The sequence below is a fragment of the Theropithecus gelada genome, chromosome 12 (assembly GCF_003255815.1).
Source record: "Theropithecus gelada isolate Dixy chromosome 12, Tgel_1.0, whole genome shotgun sequence".
In the NCBI taxonomy this organism is placed as follows: Eukaryota; Metazoa; Chordata; class Mammalia; order Primates; family Cercopithecidae; genus Theropithecus; species Theropithecus gelada.
In genome coordinates, this window is record NC_037680.1 from 3161079 (window position 1) to 3184317 (window position 23239).

The 23239-nt window shown below is 51.0% G+C and overlaps 1 protein-coding gene across 1 annotated transcript in view; it reads right to left on the reverse strand.

Moving 5' to 3' along the window:
* The window catches only part of MYO7B (myosin VIIB), a 79323-nt gene that overhangs the window by 13802 nt on the left and 42282 nt on the right, over positions 1 to 23239 (reverse strand). Inside the window, exons 19-27 of the mRNA XM_025404793.1 lie at positions 18098 to 18182; positions 16355 to 16573; positions 14924 to 15094; positions 14102 to 14311; positions 13804 to 13968; positions 11222 to 11349; positions 3424 to 3550; positions 1810 to 1929; positions 537 to 710 (exon numbers count right to left, since the gene is read on the reverse strand). Coding sequence (XP_025260578.1) covers positions 537 to 710; positions 1810 to 1929; positions 3424 to 3550; positions 11222 to 11349; positions 13804 to 13968; positions 14102 to 14311; positions 14924 to 15094; positions 16355 to 16573; positions 18098 to 18182 — 1399 coding nt within the window. The remainder of the gene's footprint in view (positions 1 to 536; positions 711 to 1809; positions 1930 to 3423; positions 3551 to 11221; positions 11350 to 13803; positions 13969 to 14101; positions 14312 to 14923; positions 15095 to 16354; positions 16574 to 18097; positions 18183 to 23239) is intronic.

Here is a 23239-nt window from a genome sequence, read left to right on the forward strand (position 1 = left end):
GGGCTTCTCCACACAGCAATGGCCTGTCTGCCACTCCCCATTACTCTCCCTGCAGCCCCTTCCCTAAGAAGGCAGACATAAGTCTGGCCGGTATGAGTCGGCCTTGGGTGCCTTGGTTGGCAGACTGGTGTGTGTCTGAGTCTGAGGGTGTGGAATTGGGGGTGCCTGTGTGGGCGGTGAGGGTCTGTGCTGGTGTGACCCTCCATGTTTGCTGCAAGGGTGTCCACAGCTCCTGGGCATGAGGGAATTTGGAGCAGGAGACTGGTGTGAGTGCCTGATGTCTGTGCGTGGCAGCTGCGTGGGGACCAGGTGTGCACGCGGCACTGCTGGGGCTGAGGTGCAGCTGTGAGGTGACCATGTGAGTGTGGGAGGACAGGCTGCTTGCTGTGTGTGTGTGTATGTGTGCACCTGCCTGTGCCTGGCGGCTGGGAGGGTAGGCGGTGGCCGGGCTGGATAGGTGAAAGGGGTTGAGCCTCGGGGTGCCCTCCCTGGGTGTATGAGGGAGGCGGGTGATGGGCAGGGTGCCTGGCCAGTACCTTGTCGTACACGGCGACCTGGAGGGAGAAGCCCAGGTGGTCGCTGAGGCCCTGCTTGTGAGCGATGTGCAGGCACACTTCCCGAGATGTGGAGGCTGAGTCCACAGAGACGGTCAGGCTCTCTCCAGTGGCCAAGATGACTTGGATGGGGATGTGCTTCTTGGACTTGACAGCCTGGGGACAGATGAGATTCAGTTCCCCGGCCTCTCGGAACCTATGGACAAGAGGCCGGCCCCCCATCCACCACCTCCCTCCTCTCCCCAGTCTATGGGCCCTGCTTGCCATCCCATGGGTTCCCGGGGGTGGGCCCTCTGAAGCCCCAGGCCATGGGCTTTGCATAGAAAACAAAATTCAGGCCAACAGGTGTTTGCTGCTGGGAGCACAGCCACCAGGCAAGAGCAATGTTAGTCACAGGCGTCCAGGTCCTCCTGGACCTCCAGCGGGGGCAGCCTCGGGCCATAGTGGCTGCTTTTATGAGAATCCTGAGTTTGGTGTGGTTGAGTGACTTCACCTCACAGAACACCCGCAGCTCTTGGGAATCCGAGTCCAAGACGTGGGAACATTTTGGGGCCTTTATGTATTGTCCCCTTGTGTCAACATGCACAGCTACTGCAAGTTCACCTACAATTCCAGGGCTCAAGGGAGGGAGCCCCTGTGGGCTCGGGGGCAGGGTGAAAACAGAAAGAAGGTACAGCGGAAGTGACCCGCAGCTCCTGGTCTAGGGCACCTCAGGCCACAGGGCAAGCACCTGCCAGGGTTAGGCTGGGGCCAGAGCTTTGTGTAGAGCCGGGTGCAGGGGTGCCCTCGCCACCCTGGCTGGCTGTTCTGAATGACCCTTCCTGAGAAAACAGCGAGAACTCACAGATGACACAGTTGCCAAAGCAGGTTGAGGTGGCACATGTGCCCAACAGCAGTGCCACCAAGGATGCCAACCATGGTGTGACCACGGCCCTTGTTACCAAGTGAAATGCCCTTGGAGGGGAGAGCTGGAAGCAGCTGGTGCACTGTAATGCTAATGAATGGGTCCGGTGATCTTCCCCTTAGCTAGTGGGGCCCTAAAGGAATATGGATTCGGAGATGGGGGCCACGCCTGGGGAGGCTGAGCCCCAGGGGCACTCACAGGGACCACTAGCATGGGAGGTACTGCAGAGGAGATGGCGGGGCTCGGAGGACAAAGTTCTGTCCTAGAAGAAGGCACCCCATGAGCTATGGGGGGGTCCCTGGGGGCCTGCACCACCCCACCCTGCCAGCTCCCACCCCTGCCGGCCCCTACCTGCAGTTCCAGCCAGGTGGGAGGCTCTGCACGCACCCCATTGGCATAGGTGCGTCTCAGGCGCTCGGCACAGAAGGGGCCATAGGTCGCCGGCCCTTGGCCGATGAAGTTCAGTAGATACTGGTAGATGAGGAGGGGAGAAGGGAGGAAGACACTCAGAAAGGACGCCAGTTTCTACTCACTGCCCAGGTGGACTTAATTCTAACACTCAATGTGTAAGGCACAGTGAGGGGCACCCTCACACCTGTGAGAAGGCACATGGATCAGTGTGTTTCTGAGGAACAGCGGCAACACGTTTCAAACGGCGCATAGTCTTGACGTGTGCACACTCTTTGTTGCAACAATGCAGGCCTATCCTAAAGGTGGATGTGTGGTTTTTGATCATGGTGGCATCTATGGAGACGAATGACTGGAAGATGAACTCTAAGTGCCCACTCACAACTCCAGTGCCTTCTGGAACAGAGAGGCCTCAAGCTGGCGTCTGGGAGGCAGATACCATGAGAAAACATAATGAAGACAGTAAATGAAAAGTGCAGGGCCAGGCACAGTGGCTCACGCCTATCATCTCAGCACTTTGGGAGGCCAAGGGGGGAGGATCACCTGAGGTCAGGAGTTTGAGGCCAGCCTGGCCAACATGGTGAAACCCTGTCTCTACTAAAAATACAAAAATTAGCCTGGTGCGATGATGTGCACCTGTAGTCCCAGCTACTCTAGAGGCTGAGGCAGGAGAATTGCTTGAACCCGGGAGGCAGAGGATGCAGTGAGCCGAGATCGCTCCACTGCACTCCAACCTGGGTGACACAGTGAGATTCTGTCTCAAAAAAAAAAAAAAAAGGCAAAAGAGTCCATGTCCCAGACATGTTCCAGAAAACGCATTGAAGCTCTTTTTGTGTCACAGAAAGATGTTGTTTCTTCTGCCTTGGGGTGGGGAGGGACAGCCTGGAAGGGTTTACTGGTGTCAGGAGCAGCCTGAGTGCCATGTACAGATGGCCTCAGTGACCGTGGCTCCTGCTGTCCCCCAAGGGGACATGTGAGAAAGTGTTTTCTGTTGGATCATAAGAACCCTGTAACACCAGGAAAGACCAGAAGAAAATATTAATAGGAAGTTACCTCTGTGTGTGGGGATGGATCTTTTGGCTTTAGATGTTCTGGATTTTCACATTTTAATTTTATAATCAGAATTTAAAGGTATATCAAATCAGTGAAGCTTGGGGCTACTAACACTCGGCCAGCCCACCTCCATTTTCAGTCCTAAGAACTAGAAAGAGGCGCTGAGGCCCATCTCCAGGCAGGGCCCACTCCTGGACACCTGTCTTTTCAAGGCCCGTGTCATGTACCTTCTCATTTTAGTGTTGAAGTGCCATCCTGGCACCTGAGCCAAAGTGAAATGACCCTGCAGACCCTGCATAGGGGCTGGAAGAAGCCAGGAGCAGGGTCCTCTTTTCCAGATGGGGAAACTGAGGCCTGTAGAAACACAGGCACGGCTGCCCATCTGTCCTGCAGGAGCAGGAGAAACGGGCCACGGACTGGGATTTGTGGACCTGCTCCAGGGCCAGGGGCTACCTATGCTCCCACCGTAACCCGCCCCCTGCCCGCCCTCCCGGACCCTCTCACCTTCATGAACCTCTCTGAGGGTGGGAAGCAGCCGAGGCAGAGGCTGAGCAGGATCCAGCCCCGCGCCACACTGCTTGTTTTGAAGTTCTCTGAGAGCTGCTTGCAGATTTGGCAGTAAATCTCATCCCTGAAAGACACAGACCATTGGGAGAGTAGGCTGGGGGCTGGAGAAGGAGAGGAGACAGGGGTACCTGGGCACACAGCTCTTCTGCACCTCTGGGGGGTCCCATAGGCAGGGCACCTCTCCAGCACTGGGGCCCTGCCCAGCCTCCTCTTCTCTCAGGACAGGGCCACCAGGCTCTGCATCCCTACTCGATTCCTCTCCCATGGCCTGTGCTCTCGGTCCTTCAGAGTGGGGCTGGGCTTCAGGAAGGAGCGGGTTCTCCAGCCACAGCCCTGTCCTCAGCAGCTGCACCCTCTGCACAGCCCATCTGCTCCCAGATGTGTGGGATCCCCAGCCTCATGGTGAGATCTCGCCTCACAATGATGATGTTCATTTCTCCCTCTGCCTTGAGGCCCCACCTCCCTCCCTGAATGCAGCCCCTCCCCTCCACAGCAGAGAGAAAAGTGAGGACTTCATGGGAACCACTCAACCCCATCTCTTGACCCTTCCCACTCCCACAGTCTATGGAGCTTCCCCACTCCTGGAAGGGGTGTGTTGGGGGCGGTTCTCTCCTGCATCCTTCCCCATGGACTCAAGCCTCTATCATGCTATAAAAGTGGCCCATTAGCACCTCAAATCCCACGTCTCCAGAGGCCAGCATCTTTCCCCTACTACTCCGTGGTGTGCTGGCAAATGTTTACCAACCAGCTCCCCAGGAAGGAAAGCAAAGCATTGGCTTATTTCTGTGGTGTAAATGTTCCCACCAAAGCCAGTGTCAACCGCGACACGACGTCACCGAACAGAGTTGGGAAGCAATGTGCATGGCTGCCTCTCTGAGTTCCTGCATCCCTCCTCTTTCTGCACTCTACAGGCATCGCCATCAGCCATTCACTCAAACTGGAAATCTGGGGGTCATCCTGGAGCCCTCTCATCCCTCCATTCCCCCAATCCAACCGGCCCCCCCATCCATCCAGCTCCCACAATCCAACCAGCCCCCAAAACCCAACCGGCCCCCACCACCTAGCCCCCACCATCCAACCAGCTCCCACAATCCAACCAGCCCCCAAAACCCAACCGGCCCCCACCACCTAGCCCCCACCATCCAACCGGCCCCCACAATCCAACCAGCCCCCAAAACCCAACCGGCCCCCACCACCTAGCCCCCACCATCCAACCAGCTCCCACAATCCAACCAGCCCCCAAAACCCAACCGGCCCCCACCACCTAGCCCCCACCATCCAACCGGCCCCCACAATCCAACCAGCCCCCAAAACCCAACCGGCCCCCACCACCTAGCCCCCACCATCCAACCAGCTCCCACAATCCAACCAGCCCCCAAAACCCAACCGGCCCCCACCACCTAGCCCCCACCATCCAACCGGCCCCCACAATCCAACCAGCCCCCAAAACCCAACCGGCCCCCACCACCNCCTCCAACCGGCCCCCACCACCCAACCGGCCCCCACAATCCAACCGGCCCCCACTACCCAACCGGCCCCCACCTCCAACCGGCCCCCACCATCCAACCGGGCCCCACCACCCAACCGGGCCCCACCACCCAACCGGCCCCCACCATCCAACCGGGCCCCACCACCCAACCGGCCCCCATCATCCAACCGGCCCCCATCATCCAACTGGCCCCCACCACCCAACCGGCCCCCAAAATCCAACTGGCCCCCACCTCCAACCGGCCCCCACCACCCAACCGGCCCCCACCTCCAACCGGCCCCCACCATCCAACCGGCCCCCACCACCCAACCGGCCCCCACCACCCAACCGGCCCCCACATGCTGCCATCTGTCTCCTGCATGTTTCCTCTGTCCCCTCCTCTTGGCTCCTGTTCCTTGGGCAATTCCTCATCAGCTCTCTCTGGATCTCTGTAGCAGCCCTGCCTGGCCTCCCAGCCTGAGGCTCCATCCTGCCACATTGCCAGGGAGGTCTTTCTGGAAGTCAAATATGATCAAGATCCTCTCTTGCTTAAACCTTTCCCCACTTCCCTTAGGATAGAATCGAAGCTCCATGCCCCAACTATGGCAAATTACTCAGAAATTCCAGACCCTATGGGCTGTCTCAAGGGTGACTATTGCAGGCCGAAAGAGTGAGGGTGACGATCAACTCAGTATACCGCTGAAGGCTCTATGAGTAAACAGCAAACTGTTCTCATAAAAGCAGAATGTTGGCAACTGACAAACTGTCTGCCGCCCAGAAGGATTGCTGAGGGCAGGCTACGACCCAGGCACAGGAGTTTCTTGTGATTGGCTCCAGGGCACATCTGAAGCCTGTTAGTAATCATAGGAACCTGTGATCAATTAAGCAGCTGACCAACTGTTACCTCTCCTCCCTGCTCATGCTACCCAATAAATACTAACAGCTGAAGCAGCTCAGGGTGGGGAGCCCTTCTTCCCCTGGCCTGTTCCTTTAATACTGCTTCTTTTGTCTTAAGTTTTCATTTCTACATTCATCCCCCTTCGTTCCGTCTCGTAATTATGGTCTCAAGTAGTGACAGTAGTAACTCTCGTAATGATGGTCTCAAGTAGTAACAGTGGCAAACTGTGGCAAATGGTGTCTGGACAGGGACACAACAGGGACAATCAGGGACAAACAGACCTGAAGGGACCTGCAGGGACAAATAGAGATAAGTAGGGGTAAACAGAAATAGAGATAAATAGAGACAAATAGAGATAAGTAGGGAAAGACAGGGACTTGCAGGAACTAACAGGGACTATAGGGACAGACAGGGATAGATAAAGACTAGCAAAGACTAGCAGAAATTTGCAGGGACAGACAGGAACAGATAAAGACAGATAGGGTCCTACAGGGACTTGGGCGAGGAAGGTCTGCTGGAGCAAAAAAAAAGCCCAGAAAAAACTAAAAACCAGGCGAACGAGAACCCCGTTTCAAGTCTGCTGGCGGCATAAGGTTAGTGCTCTGAAAAGGTACTGGTCGGTGTCCTAGAGGCACAAAGAACGGGCAGTTTTTGAATCAGGGTAACATGGGGAAGAATTTGGTTCTTTTCTCTTTTCTGTTTGGAGTTTGGTACGTACCATCTTTTTGTCATTATTTCAGGGTTTGAGAGAATTTTTTGCCCCACCTACAGCACCTGTCGAAAGTGGTGAACAGGAGAGGAAGGATGAAAATTGGCTTGTACCATCTTCTTTTGTGGCTACAGAAAGGCTAACTTTAGCTTTGTCTTTCGTGGCTTGTAAACGTGCGCTGGCACCTTTGAGATGTGCAGAGGACTTGGGAGGTTTTCTCAGAGCTTGTCAAGATGTGAGAACTGAGCTTCCTTGCTCTGCAAATGTTGACTCAGGCAACGGCTAATTTTGTAGCTGACAGATCTAAAAGAAGCCAAAGGGTTAAGCCCTGAAATGGGAAAATGTTGTAAGTGTAGGAAAATTGGACATTTCAAAAAAGAACACTGCCAGACCTCTGGGCTAAAGGGATCCTATAACACAGTTCCTCTCTCAACAGAAAAAAACGCCAAGACTGCCCTCATTACAATAAAGGAAATCATTGGGCTCATCAATGCCACTCACAATTTCATCAAAATGGCACTCATTTCTCATCTGGAAATGAGAAGGGTGCCTGGACCTGGGCACCTCAAACAATGAGGGCATTCCCCGTCCAGGCCACAGCTCCGTTTCAGGGGTCGGTCTCCAGAGGTACACTGATTCCCAGGAATGCCTGGAAACGCAGGATTGGATCTCCCAGGCAGAGTGTGTTTCGTTAACTGGAGGAGACTAACTCACTAAGATTCCCACTGGTATTTGGAGACCTTTGCCAACAGGATACGTGGGATCAATGTGAGGTAAAAGCTGTATTAACTTACAGAGCATTATTGTAACCCCAGGAGGTGTTGATTGGGATTGTGAAGGAGAAATTCAGTTGGTGGTGATGTCACAAGGCCTTTGGGTTTTTGAACCGGGAGAATATTTACTTAACTGTTGCTTGTTCCCTGTAAATTGTACCCTTCTCTAAGTAAGAAGTGAGGAGGTCAGGGATTTGGAAGTACAACTAGGAGAGAGATGTATCTATCACAACCCACAGCATCTAGTAGATCCACTTGTGCAGTGTGAATTGAAGAAAGTAAGTTTTGTGGGCTTATGGATACGGTCTCTCATGGTAATAGATCTTGAGGATTTTTTTTTTTTTTTTTAAACTGAGTTATTGCACGAGAAGGATAAACTCTTGATTTGTTTTCTCTGTGTCTTCCATTAATCAGAAAGAGCCTGGCTCTTGCTATCAATGGAGTTTTACCTCGTGGAAATTAACCAAAGAGGCAGAAGCTGAGTTGCAGCTTGTGAAGCGGGTGCTTCAGCAACGGCACGCGTCCCGGCTGCAGCCACAAAAGCCTTTGCTTCTGTTTCAGTAGATTCACTAACAGGAACGAGGGTATGCTCGTGTTTTCACAGGAAATGAACAAACCATGTGGGTGCCCTCAGGTGTGTGCGACCATGCAATGGGAGACTGGAGGGACCCATGGATCCCAACCGTGGGCCTGGTTCCCCCAGTACCAGCTGAATGCGAAGACGGAACACACCACCGACCGGCAATTAAGGGCTGCACAGCCTGCAATTGCCTTTCTCAATTCAAAAACAAAAAGGGAGAGAGGCTGCAGGCTGAAAAGGGCCGTGATCAACTCAGTATACCACTGAAGGCTATATGAGCAAACAGCAAACTGTTCTCATAAAAGCAGAATGTTGGCAAACTGAAACTGTGTCTGCTGCCTAGAAGGAATGCCAAGGGCAGTCATGACCCAGGCACAAGTGTTCTGATTATCTACAGGGCACATCTGAAGCCTGTTAGTAATAACATGAACCTGTGATCAGTTAAGCAGCTGACCAATGGTTACCTCCTCCTCCCTGCTCATTCTACCCAGTAAATACTAAGGGCGGAAGCAGCTCAGGGCAGGGGCTGTCTTTGCTCACTAGGACTCCTTCTTCCCCTGGCCCCTTCCTTTAATACAGCTTCATTTGCCTTAAGTTTTCATTTCTACGTTTGTCCCCCTTCCATCTCATAATAACGGTCTCAAGTAGTGACAGTAGTAACTGTAGTCGTGACGGTCTCAGTAACCACGGCAGTCTGTCACAGGTGACCTGTTACCCTTTCCGTCTGGCAAACAGCCGCCCTCCTTCCTGGCCCAGGTAGGCACTAAGGTCACTCCTCCTTGGGAGCCCTGAACAGACCTCCATCTTAGCCCATACTGGTGTTGTGAATTTCCTGGTCCTCTCGTGCCCCCCAACTAAAGGGTGAGCTCCACCAGGACAGACCCATGTCTTCATCTCTGTCCCCAGCCCTCAGGCTAGGGCCTGACCCAGAGTGGGTAACGAGCAAGTGTGTATGGAATGTGTGACAGATGTGGAACGGGGCATCTGCTTTGGGAATTTCACCAAGCCCCCGCAGCCAAGGACAAATGGATGCTCACATCCAACATTCTAAAGAGACACATTCTTGTAGGATTTACTAAAAGGTGGCAGAACTAGTGCAGCCACCAAGCCACCTCCAGCCTGCATAAGGGAAGATAAGAAATTTGGAATGTGATCCTGGAAGGGACTTCATGGGGGTAGAGAGATCTGTGGCCCATTTCTACTCCCTGTAAGTGATGAGGGTGGTGAGGGGGACCCCAGGAGAACTGCCAAGAGCGATGGGGGCTGCCAGAGAAGAGAGCCATGTCACTCCCCATCTGATGCCTGCTGAGCTCCAGAAGCCCATTTGCCACCTCCCAGGGTACTAGAATAGAGCCTGTTGACTGAGTTCTTGCCAGTGCTTGACTTTTGTACCCTGGAGTTAGGGACCTCCATGAACAAAGAGATTAGTGCCTGCTTGCTCCTGGAGAATTCTGAGCCCATCCTGATGGGCCAGGAGGAGAGAGGACAGGAGACGGGAGCTACACATGTACTGTATGGTTGGGCAGGCATGAGCTTCCTGCTGACCAAAAGATGTCGTGGAAGGAGCTGAGCTTCAGGCATCTAGATGAGATCCCGCACAAGCAGGCAGCCCATTTTCTGGAAGACCCCAGTGGGAAGAGGCTGTGGGATGTTCTACTTCAGCCTAGAGTCAGTAGGAAGTCTCAAGGGATCAGTGTTGGACGGTATCACTGCTGGATACCAGCACTGTATGGGAGTGCCTATAGGGGGTGTCTGAAGAACCCAAAGTACACATCATTCAAACACAACTTTTATGTGTCTGCCATATTGGAGGGTGTGGTGGCCAGTAAGGATTAACCATGAGAGAATTAGAACCAGCTAAGTCAAAAGACTTGCCCAGCTAGTGTCATGCAGGCAGCTAAAACTTGAGTAGGAGCCCTGTAGTCTTACTGGCTTGAAGAACCAGAGGAGAGAGTTTGGGGTACCCACAGCAGCTTGAAAGTGAGAAAGGAAATCTTGGAATAAAGAGAATCAAAGGAGTCCTAAACTTTGCACATAAAATCTTCCCAAATCTCTGGTTGGCCCCTGACATGCATGGTGGGGCAGACTCCAGGTACTCTAGCCAAGGCTAAAATAACCAAACAGGGATTCTAGCTTCTGCTCATCCTGGTGGAGACAGAGTTTGAGTCCAGCCAAGGTAGTTGCCTCCTAAAATAAAAAGTCAATGCTCTTTGAAAGAGTATAACAGAATCCAGAGTCTCTAACATATCATCCTCAATGTCCAGGATACAACCCAAAAGCACTAGACTTATGAGGAAAAAACAGTCAAGTACCACATATATGAGGAAACAAACACACCACCATTCTCAACAGAATAGAGACTGACCCTGAGATGACCCAGGTATTGGATTTGCAGAAAAGATTTAAAAACTACTGTAACTCTGCTCAAGGATATAAAGGAAACAATGCTCATAGTGAATGAACAAATTGGAAATCTTGGCACAGAAATATAAAAAATACCCAAGTACAAATTCTAGAACTGAAAAATACAATATCTGAAATAAAAAATGTGTTGGATGGATATGACAGCAGACTGGGGAAGACAAAAGATCAGTAAATTTGAAGACAGGTCAATAGAAACTATCCAAACTAAAGAACACAGAGAAGAGAGAAAAGATAAGCAGACCTGCAGGTACCTGAATAACAATATAAAATAATTTTAGAGAGGCTTAATTAGATTTTGAAGGAAAGGAGACAGAATGAGGTAGAAAAAATATGTGAAGAAATAATGATCAACAGTTTCCGAAATTTCGTTTAAAGTATTAACCTAAAGTGAGTGAACCCCTAAAACACAGTAGTCTGTCCCTTAAAGCAGTGAACAATCAGCCTCTGTATCTTTGAATTCTGCTTCTACGCATTCAGCCAACATGGCGGGGAACTGCAGTGTTTGTAGGCTGACTATACATGTTTCTTCTAATTGATATAGAAACCCATTCCTATAAAGCAAATTGTATATAAAACACAAAATATATAATATAAATGATGAAGCCATTCATTTACAGGGCCCTGCACTACAGCCTGTTCTAAAAGGAATTGCTGGTCCATGATGACTCTTTTCCTAAAACCAGGTTTTACTCATGGCTTTTTTAAAGGCAGAGCACATAGAGAACCCTCGGTGGCTATGACATCTGCTGTCCTGAGACCCAGCCTGCAGGCTGCAGGACAGGGAGGTGTCACAGGGGTGATGGGGGAGGCTGTGGCCATGGGCTGAGAGCCAGCAAGGGGATCTGATGCTCTGAATGGGGCTGGGATGGGAGTGGGCACTGACCTGAGGCTGGGCCGCAGGATGGCGTAGCCCACAATGAAGTGCACCTTCTCCAGGTTGGACATGGGCCGGTCTGCACCAAGGCCATCGGGCTCCAATGCCTCCTCTCCAATGTTCAGCTGGCTGGCCACCTTGAAACCCAAAAGCAGCCATCAGGACAGCTATGATTCTCCCCATCTGCCAAGTAGGAAACTGGTGCACAGGGAGGGAAGCAATAGAGTGGAACCCTGCAGCAGGCCAGCAGCAGAGCTGGGAGCAGAGGTTCTGTGCCCTGGGCTCACCTGGCCTGTGATCCAGGAGGACCGCTTCAGCTTCATGGAGGAGATATCCTTGGTTCCCTTGTCCTTGCGGCCAGATCTCTGTGGAGGGAGACAGTTCCCTCAGGAAGGTGAGCCTGGGCTCACCTCAGTGATGCTGACCCCACAGCCCCCTGGGGTGGAGCATATGTCCCTCTCACCCAGCCATTTCTTGGCCCGATTTATAAAGCACCATGCAGTCCCTCAGCTCGGTGGAGCTTTACCACACACACAGGTGCATGTCCCATCCTCACTTCCAGGTGTGGAATCAGAGGCTCAGGGAAGGCAAGAGACTGGATAAAAGCTGCTCAGTGGGTCACCAGCCCCCAGGGAGGGGCTCAGGGCTGTTCTGATCCCAAAGCTTGTGCCCCTCCCCAGTAAACCTCTGGGAGGTGGGACTGGGTCTGCGCTCAGGTGCTTAGGAGAGCCCCAGGCCATGGTCATTCTCAGTAAAGATGGCAGATGAAGCAGGATGTCCTGCCACTGCAAGGTGCTCTGCCCGGGATCTGAAGAGCCGGGGTTGAGAGGCCGGGTGGGAGGGAGGGACTGGCTGTCAGCCACTATGATCTGTTGCTCTCCTTAGGCAGAGGCCGCCCCTTCTCATGATGGTGTCATGAGAAGAATTTGCTGCCAAACTTGGAGCTCAGTGTGGGACTGAGCTTGCGTGGGGGGTCAGCCTGGTCCAGGGCCAGGCATTAGCTCCTGGGTGCATCAAAGCTGGTTTACCATGCAGGGGCTGGCCATGAAACACATGAACTGGCAAAGTCCGTGAGGGCAGCAAGGCTTGCTGGGCTCACTGCTCTGTGCCTCGGGCACATCATGGGTACTTAACAGGTGCAGGACAGAAAACCTGAGATCTGACCTCTGGGAAGCCAGTCCTGCTTCCCCCCATGTCCACCCTCCAGAGGTGCTGGTTGGCTGGACTGCCTCCCAGAGTCTTTACTCTGAGTGGCTGCCAGCCTCCAAGGTGGCCCCCCGTGATGCCTGCGTCCTGAAATTCCTGCCCTGTGTGGGTCCCTCCCACAGCCACAGGTATGTGACTTCCAAGACTGGACATTTGCACCTTCCTTCTTGCTTTCCTTCTTGGGTCGCTCATGTTGGGGGAAGCCACGTTGTGAGGATGCCCAGGCAGCTTTGTGGAAAGGCCCACGTGACAAGGAACTGAGGCCTCCCACCAACAGCCATGTGAGTGAGCCCTCTTGGGAGCAGCTTCTCCAGCTGCCAAGCTTTCAGATGACACCATCCCCAGGGGACAGCTTGACAGCAACCTCATGAGGGACCCTGAGCTGGAACTATGCAGCTAAGCTGCTCCTGACCCTCAGAAACTGTGTAAGATCATGAACGTGTGCTATTTTAAGCAGTGAGGTTTGGAGGGGTAATTTGTTACACAGCTATAGATATCTGACACACTCTGGCAGAACCCATACCTCCAGAGATCAAGGAGTCAGGGCTTGGGCCTGGGCAGCTTCTCTGTAATTCCAGACAAGGTTGGCCATGTGATGGGGCTGCAGGCTCCTTTAGATTCCCATGCAGTTAGTCTGCACACAGGACCCCACAGGTATGGAGCTAAGTCCCAGCTGGTCACCTGGCACATGGAGCAGTCATGGGCTCCTGCCACTGGCGGGCCACTGAGTGCTGTCACTGCTGTGTAATTCCTTTGGACAGTTCTTGGTTAGTTCCACTAAGATTACAACATGGAAATGGACCTTAGGAAGGATTTTGATCAAAAATGGATGTGAATTAACTTTCATTAGAGGGCAGGGTAGACCATGGGTCAGGAGCTCGGTTTTTGAATTCAGCAGAATGGATTCAAAGCCCAGGTCCCATACACATGTCCACTGCAATTGGGGGCAGGTCATTTCAGCTCTTCGTTTCTTTAGCTATAAATAAACATAGTCATCCCTACCTTATAGGGTTGGCCCACCTGGGAATTGAATTAAGAGATGCAGCTGGCACATAGCAGGCTGTCAGTCAATAACACCTGTTATTATTATTGTTATGTGCATCTGAATCTGGCTCAAGTCACACCCAATACTCAGAGTCCAGGGCACCCTCTCCGTTAATGACTGTATAATTCAAACAGCCCGGGGTGGGGGTTCATGAGCTCCTGAGCATGACTCAAGACTGAAAGCACCTGCGCCATGGCCTGGGGGCTGGGTTCAGTGGGTGAGGCTGAAGAGAGGGCTCCAGGTCTTATCTCTCCGTCCTGTCCAGCTGCCCCAGGGACTGGGCCCTGGTAGGCACCTGGCAGGTGTCACCCTCCTCTGCCCACTGCTGCCCCCCACTTGCCTGTGCAAATCTGTGCTGTGGAGCCTGGGCACCATGCCCCCTGCCCAGCGTGTCATGGATCTGCCGCATCACGGAGCTGCCCTGCTGGTTGCTCCTGGCATACAGCACTGGCTCTGGGAGGTCGCCCATGAACCTCAGGATGACGTTCCACACGGCCAGGGCGGCCTGGGGAAATAAGACAGAAGGCCCAGTGGGAACCCATCGGTGACTCCAGCCCCTTCCTTCTTCCCCTGAGCCATAGCTCAGACCCCAGGCTTGGGGCTGGCCTGAGCCACTAGAAGCCAGTGAACCCTGGTACCAAGCAGTCAGCGTCATCTTCGTGGTAAAGCAGCGGGTATCGGAGGGGCCGCCGGATGTGCGTGTGGCTGGCTGATTTCTGGAAGTAAGTCACGGCGAACTTGGGGAAGGTGTACTCGGCCAGGCCATCCACATCCTCCTCAGGCTCCTCCACCATGGGGACTGTGTCCAGGTCAACCTCAGGCAGCTTCTGGGTCTTTGATTCCAGATCCTGGGGCCAGTGAGGGAGAACACGGGTCAGCAGGGCTTTCAGATACCAACCAACCTAGCAGCTGGCTGTCCAGCAGGCCGGGCAGCACGGGGGCTGTGGCGTTACACTGCTCCCTCAGGTGCTGGAGACCACCCATCCCCACATTCAGTGGGTTCAGGCGGGCTGCTGTGTGCCAGCACAGGGCTCTCTCCACACCCTGCTGGGCAGGGGCAGGGCTCCTCCTGCCCTCTCCTGGCCCCATGCTCGGACACTGTCCTCTACCACATGCACCATCCTCACTGCAGCTTCCCCAGCCACACTGCAGAGCAGTGGCCTCAAAGGTGCTCTGGGGGTGCCCGGGTGGGGTCAGATATACACGGGGAATGCCGTGTGACGGAGAGCCCAGTAGCATTGGTAGAGAAGGCTGTAGGAAGTCTTGCAGGTGGGAAGCCTGCCTGACTCAAAGACTTTGACCACAGAACCCACGCACGCTCCCCTTGTCCGTGCAGGACCAGCAGGCCTGCACCACACACTTGGCCACCACTCTGGCTTCTCAGGGAACCGAGAGGTGGGCTGAGTTCACGGACAGGGCAGGTTTCCTGGGGCGGATTGTGGACACCAGGCTTGTGTTACCTCAAAGCGCGGCGGGGCCTGGCCCTCCTGGCCCCCAATCATGGCAGGGAGGAAGCCGAACACTTTCTCCACCATCTCCGTGTCAGTGACGGTGTCGTAGATGGATTTGCGCTTCTTGGCGGGGAGAGCGCCTTGGCTCTTCTGCCCCTCGGCCGGGATGACCAGCGGCGCCTGCATACCCTGTGGGGGAAGTTTACCAAGCAGGGCTCAGGGGGTCCAGCCCTGCCTACCCCACAGGGCAAGCACCTCCCAGAAGCCAAGTAAGCCACATCCTGCCATCATTTGTCCAGATCAGTATTCTACTCTGAAACAACAGATTTTAACAGCCAGGGTGGTTGGAGATCAACCAGTCAGAGCTTTCCCTTTCCCAGTGACAGTCAGAGCTCCGGAGAGGGGAGGTTGCTGGCTTGTCCCTACCCTCAGATGGTCCTTAAGGCACCCCTTCAAACTCCAGGGACCCCCTAGGAACCCAGCTGCACAACCACTGCTCAGGACCACTTGGTCCCTTCATTCAAAGGCATCAAGGGTCCACCAGGACAGGTCCCCAGGGGCTGGAGTAATGAAGTCACAGATCAGACGGCTTTGCAGCCAGCTGGGGGCACGCGGGTGCAGAAGCTCGCTGCTGACATGTCTGTGGGTGCATCCTCTCACCTGCCCTGTTCACTGTATTAGCAGTGTGCTCCGTAGACCAGGTTTTCATCCATGGAGCAGAAGTCAATGTCATCCTGGCCCCTTTGCCTTATCACAACTTACAAAGAGCCAAGTATGAAGGTTGAGTCTCGAGTATTCGATGGAGGAAATGGGGTTATTTCCTTGGTGCTGTCCCCCTGCTCCCTGTCCTCCAAGCCTCCCAGATACTCAGCAACTCCCCTTGGTATTTATATTTCTCTGTCCCCTGAGCTGTCATCCACAGCCCAGTAGCCAGGGCACTTTGCTCTCTTCCATGGAACTGGGCCTTTCTCACCTTGTCTGGCTCAGGTTTGTTGCACCTTCCAGGGGACTGACAATCCCTGTCCCAAAACTCATCTCCAAGGTGAAAGGGAGGGGACCTGAGCTCATCTTCCAGGTTCAAGGCTAAGACTATCCCGTTGACCTGCTGCCTCTCCCGTGCTATACCCTGCGTGCTCCTGGGTGGTGGCCGCAGCTCCCCAGCCATTGCAGAGCCACGTAGAACTGACTGTGAACAGGGAGAGGGGGGCGTGTCTCTCGTGATATCTACATCTCAGCCCAGGTGCCTGCTAACTTGCCTCTTGTGTCCTGTATCCTCGCTGTGCTCTTAATTGAACAGATTTTAACATCTTGGCTTGTGGCGGGGATTTTCCAAAGCGCTTCTGGTGAGCTGTCTACACAGCTGCTCGCTCCTTCTTCTTGCCCTCGCCCACCGGGGCCCCTGTCAGCCCCACCTGCCCAAGAGGCCAGGTGACCACCTACATTGGCCCTCCTTTGCTGGAAGTTGCGCCGGGCAGCCATGCCCCTGGCATGGGCCTGAATGACCACCACTGCCCTCCTCTTGGCCTGGACTTGCTGGCGCACCAGGTATCCCCTGCACAGGGCCTGCAGCTGGACCGTCCTCTGCCGCATGGCCTGGTACTGCCTCGCCAGCTGCTGGCTCCGGGCGATAGCCTGCAGGCGCTCAAAGCCCACGAGGATCTGCGGAGGCAAGAGGGAGGCGGGCTCAGGGGCGAGAAGAGGGAGGCGGGCTCAGCGGGGAGAAGAGGGAGGCGGGCTCAGCGGGGAGAAGAGGGAGGCGGGCTCAGGGGGGAGAAGAGGGAGGCGGGCTCAGCGGGGAGAAGAGGGAGGCGGGCTCAGCGGGGAGAAGAGGGAGGCGGGCTCAGCGGCGAGAAGAGGGAGGCGGGCTCAGGGGGGAGAAGAGGGAGGTGGGCTCAGGGGCGAGAAGAGGGAGGCGGGCTCAGGGGCGAGAAGAGGGAGGTGGGCTCAGGGGCGAGAAGGCCTTCCCCAGGGAACAGAGAGGGGTGCTCCTCAGGAGATAGTGCAAGATAGATTTACAGTTAGTTTTGTTTTGGCAAAGGGCTGGTGCTAGAATGGTACACACCTATGAACACAAGAATAGTAAGTGAGTTATTGCTTGTAAAGTGCTTAGACCAGAGCCTGACGTGCAAATAAGTGCTAAATAAGCATGTGTAAAATAGCATAAATAATAAAGTGGCCTCCTTGGGGCCGTGGATGGAGAGAAGTGGTGTGTATTTCACGTGGGTGAAATGGGAGAGTGGATTCCTGAGGCCCTGCTGTCCACATCTGCCAGCCAAATTCAGCTGACTTGTCCACAGGTGAGCGTGCCTGTGCGGAGGGCTGTGGCCACGCAAATCCCTCAGGGCATCTTGAAAGTAAAAGTGCAGTAAGAAATGGATGAACGCCATGTCAGCGCCGCAAACATCCCCTGGGCCACAGCAGTCCCTGAGCTTCCTAAAGACCCGCCCAACGGGTTGGTTTAAGAGTTTGGAAGTCACAGTCCCCTCATCTAAACCCCAGCTCTGCGGTTCACTAGTCTCACGCTCTCGGGAAAACCACTCAGCTCCTCTATGTCTCAGTTCCTTGACGTACAGAGTTGGTTTAATATTAAATAAAATGATGTATGCGAAGCAATAGGCCCCAAGGAACTGCTCCACACAGGCCAGCTACTATCATGCTCTTGGTGGGCATGGAACGCAGGCGGGCTGGGCCAGTCTTGCTGATGTGACCATTTCACGTCACCACCAGTCACATCCATGACAAAAGCGGCCAAGTGACACGGGCACAGCCATAGTTACTCTAGTTCATTGCTTTGAGCAGATACTCATTAGCAAATGCCCGTGGTTAAGAGAAAAATTAGGAAAAAGTACTCGAAACAAATCAATCCATTTGCTCATTTTGTTGCCTGCAAGTTGGGAAAAGACAGGAGTTATTCAATTCCACAGCAGGACACCTAGTCTAGCTCTGAAGATATCCCATGTTCTGCAAAATATTTTGAAGCCTACAGACCATGGGGCCGGAGATTACGCTAAGAAGAGACTGTATGGGATGCTGAGGTCCGATCATTTTAAATTTGCATGCCACGTCTATGAGTGATTTGATCCTTCCTGCCTGAGGTCTCTCATTCAGAGAAACAAACTTTACACATCTGTCTCTTACTGGACAGTTACCCGCGGGCCCAGCCGCCCCAGTGAGTTCTCTCACCAGCTTGAAATTCCTCCTGTTGCAGTAGCCTCTCCACCAGGCCTGCACGGTCACGGCTGCCCGCCTCTGCCTCAGGAACTCCTTCCTAGAAGGGCAATACAAGCCACACACAGGTAACAACCTCAGATGGTTGAAAGCCTCTGGGGGAGAAACACTGGTTTGCTGCTTTGGAAGGCAAAAAGGATAGTAAAATGTTGGGGAAAATGAGTACGTACAATCCTTTCTCAAAAGGTGTTACAGACCAAAAGATGCACAGGCAAGTTAGGAACAAAAAATCTACTATCAGCAACCCAAATTTGTGGAAGATGACAGTCCAGTTTTTTGTTTTTTTTTTTAGATGGAGTTTCACTCTTGTTGCTCAGGCTGGACTGCAATGGCACGATCTCGGCTCACTGCAACCTCTGCCTCCCGGGTTCAAGCAATTCTCCTGCCTCAACCTCCCAAGTAATGGGGATTACAGGTGTCTGCCACCACGCCTGGCTAATTTTTGTAATTTTAGTAGAGACGGGGTTTCACCATGTTGACCAGGTTGGTCTCAAACTCCTGACCTTAAGTGATCCACCCACCTCGACCTCCCAAAGTGCTGGATTATAGGAGTGAGCCACCGTGTCCCACCGACAGTCCAGTTTTTTTAAGGTATCAGAAAATTCTTCCTCATTCTCTCTACCCCCAAAAAGCTACAAAGGGATAAAACTTACTTCCGCATTTTTATTGCAGACGCCCCTCCTCTGGCCACTAGCCCAGGGCTGGACACGGAGAAGAAAACCTGAAAGCTGGGCTCTGGCAAGGCGGAGTCACTCCCAGGCAAGCTCAGTGCATACAGAGCTGCAGGCATGCCTCAGTTTATTATGATGTTACTTTGCTTGATTGCACTTTGCAGATACTGTGTTTTTAGAAACTGAAGGTCTGTGGTAGCCGTGTGTTGAGTCTATTGGTATCATTTTTTCAATAGCATGTGGTCACTTCATGTCTGCATGGCGTTTTGGTAATTCTTGCAATATTTCACATTTTTCATTATTATTACATCTGCTGTAATGATCTTGTGATCTTTAATGTTACAATTGGAATTATTTTGGGGCACCACAAACTGCACCCATATAAGATGGGAAACTTAATAAATGTGTGTGTTCTGACTGCTTCACCAACCAGTAGTGCCCCCATCTCTCTCTGTCTTTTCTGTTTCCCTGTTCCCTGAGACACAGCGATATTAAAATTAGGCCAGTTAATAACCCTATTGTGGCCTCTAAGTGTTCATGTGAAAGGAAGCATCTCATGTCTCTCACTTTAAACCAAAAGTGAGAAATGATTAAGCTTTGTGAGGAAGGCCCGTCCAAAGCTGAGACAGGCCAAAAGCTAGGTCTCTTGCACAAAACAGCCGTGTTGTGAATACAAAGGAAAAGTTCCTGAAGGAAACTGAAGGTGCTCCTCCAGTGAACACACGAATGATGAGAAAGTGAAACAGCCTTCTTGCTGATATGGAGACAGTTTTCATGCGCTGGATACAAGATTAAACCAACCACAACATTTCCTTAAGCCAAAGCCCAATCCAGAGCAAGATCCTAACTATCTTCAATTCTGTGAAGACTGAGAGAGGTGAGGAAGCTGCAGAAGAAAAGTATGAAGCTAGCAAAGTTTGGGTCATGAGGTTTAAGAAGCCACCTCCATAACATAAAAATCCAAGGTGAAGCAGCAAGTGCTGATGGAGAAGCTGCAGCAAATTATCCAAACAACAGATTTTTTTTTTTTTTTTTTTTTTTGAGATGGAGTCTCAATCTGTCGCCCAGGCTGGAGTGCAGTGGCACGATCTCGGCTCACTGCAACCTGTGCTTCCCGGGTTCAAGTAATTCTCCTGCCTCAGCCTCCCAAGTAGCTGGGACAACAGGCTCCCACTACCATGCCCGGCTAATTTTTTTGTATTTTTAGTAGAGACGGGGTTTCAGCATATTGGCCAGGCTGGTCTTGAACTCCCGACCTTGCAATCCACCGGCCTTGGCTTCCCAAAGTGCTGGGATTATAGGAGTGACCCACCGCGCCTGTTTTGTCAATGTAGACAAAACAGCTTTATATTGGAAGAAGATGCCACTAGGACTTTTATAGGTAACACAGAGGTACAGAGAGGTCAGTGCCTGACTTCAAATCTTCAAAGGACAGGCTGACTCTCCTACTAGCGGCTTATGAAGCTGGTCACTTTGCTAATTGCTGAAGCCAATGCTAATTGACCACTCTGAAAATCCTAGGGCCCTTAACGATCATGTTAAAGCTACTCTGCCTGTAATCTAGAAATGAAACAACAAAGCCTGGGCGACAGCACATCTATTTATAGCATGGTTTACTGAATATTTTAAGGCCACCATTGAGACCTACTGCTCAGAAAAAAAGATTTCTTTCAAAATATTACCACTCATTGACAATTCACCCGGCCACCCAAGAACTGTGATGAAGACGTACAAGGAGATTAATGTTTTTATGCCTGTGAACAAAGCATCCATTCTGTAGTCCATGGATCAAAGGGTAATTCAGACTGTCAAGTCTTATGTAAGAAATAAATGCCATAATGCTATAGCTGCCATAGATAGTAATTCTTCTAATAGATCTGGGTAAAGTCAATTGAAAATCTGGAAAGCTTTCACTATTCTAGATGCCACTGAGAACATTCATGATTCAGGAGAGGAGGTCAAACTATCAACATTAACAGGAATTTAGAAGTTGATTCCAATCCTCATGAATGACTTTGAGGGGTTAAGACTTCAGTGGAGGAAGAAACAGCATATTAGTGGGAATAGCAAGAGAATTAGAATTAGAAGTGGAGCCTAAAGATGTGGCTGATTTGCTACAATCTCATGACAAAACTTGAATGGATTAGGAGTTGCTTTTTTTTTTTTTTTTTTTTTTTGAGCCAAGGTCTCACTCCGTCGCCTAGGCTGGAGTACAGTGGTGCAATCTCGGCTCACTGTAACCTTCACCTCCCAGGCTCAAGTAATCCTCCCACCTCAACCTCCTGAGTAGCTGGAACTACAGGCGCACATCACCATGCCTGGCTAATTTTTTGTATTTTTAGTAGAGATGAGGTTTCACCATGTTGCTCGGGCTGGCCTTGAATTCCTGGGCTCAAGTGATCCACCTGCCTCCGCCTCTCCCAGTGCTGGGATTACAGGCATGAATCATCTTGCCCAGCCAGGAGTTTCTTCTTACAGATGAGCAAAGAAAGTGGTGTTGTTGTTGTTTCCTTTCTATGTTTTCTTTTTTGGAGTCAGGGTCTCACTCTGTAATCTGGGCTGGAGTGCAGTGGCGCCATCAGAGCTCACCAAAACTTTGAACTCCTGGCCTCAAGGATCCTTCCACCTCAGCCTCCCAAAATAACTGACTACAGGCATGCACCACCATGCCCAGATATTTTTGTATTTTTCTTTTGTAGAGACGAGTTCTCACTACATTGACCAGGCTGGTTTTGAACTGCTGGCCTCAAGTGATCCTCCTGCCTTGGCCTCCCAAAATGCTGGGATTACAGGTATGAGCCACTGTGCCTGGCCAACACTTTCTGATGTCACTCTACATGTATGTAGAGAAAATATTTAAGAAAATTATATTACACACGAGAGAAGGTAAATGGACATGAAAGGGGGTAAAGTTTCTATACTTCACTGGAAGTGGTAAAATGATGACACCAGTAGATACCGTCTCTCTGTCTGTATGTGTATAATGTGTATGATACCTAATGCAACTGCTTTAGAAAGCTATAAAAAAGACATATACTCTAACACATTGCAGATAAATCAAAATGAAATACTTAAAAATTTTTAAATAAGTCATAGAAAGGCAGGAAAAAGAAAACATACAAACGCAAAGGAGAGAGGAAAAAAATAGAAAACAAAAAATAAAATGGCAGACTTGAGCTCTAACATGAATAATCACCTTAAATGTAAAAGGCCTAAATACAGTAGGTCCTCAATGTTGTTGATACCTTCTTGGAAACAGACTTTGAGTGAGACGATATGTGATGGAACCAACTGTTTTCTCATCAACATTATAATGAAACCACATTGAAGGGAACAATGATATTTGAACACCTGCTGTATATTCTTGGGAAGTCATAGTTTCCAAGAATCTGTTGACGATGTTAAGGGAGAATTTAATGTATGCCAGTGACATACATTGGCAGAAATTGGCAGAATGGATCGAAAACCATGACCCAATTACATACTGTCTATGGGAAACTCACTTAACACATAGTTATATAGGTAGGCTGAAAGTAAAAGGATGAAAAATATAGATCATGTAAATAGTAATCAAAACAGGAGTGGCTATATTAATACCAGATAAAGTAGACTTCAGAGCAAAGGAGATAACCAGAGACAGAGAAGGATATCACATGATAATAAAAAGCACATCCACCAAGACATAGCAATCCTAATTGTGTATTCACCAAACAACAGAGCTACAAAATATGTGAAGCAAAAATGATAAAACTGAAATGGAAAACGCAAGTCCACAATCATAATTAGAGACTCTCTCAACAATTGATAAAACACAGACAGAAAATCAGCAATAATATAGACTTCAACACCACTATCAACTAACAAGATCTAATTGACATTTTTCAGAGCACACCACCGAATTAACAGCAAAATACATGTTCTTTCCAAGTGCCCTTAGAATCTGGACCAGGAGAGGACATATCTTGGGCCACAAAGGAAACTTCAACATACTTAATAGAACTTAATTCATACAGAGTGTGTCTCTTACCACAGTGAAATCAAACTAGAAGTCAAAGACAAAATGATAACAGGAAAATCCCTAAACACTGAAAACTAAACAACATACTTCTACATTTTCGCAGAGGAAATTTCAAGGAAAATTTAATTTTTTTTCTGAATGAAAGTCAATGAAATTGAACTAAATGAAAGTATAACATGTGAACATTTGTGAAACACAGCTAAAGCAGTGCTAAGACAGAGATTTATATCACTCTACATTAGAAAAGAGGAAAAGCCTTGAATTAATAATCTAATCTCCTGCCTCAAGAATCTAGAGGAAGGGTAAAATACACTCAAAGTTGGAAGGATGAAAATAATAAAAGAGCAGAAATTAAGGAAATTAAAAATAATTAGAGAAGAAGTAATGAAACTAATGCCTGATTCTTTG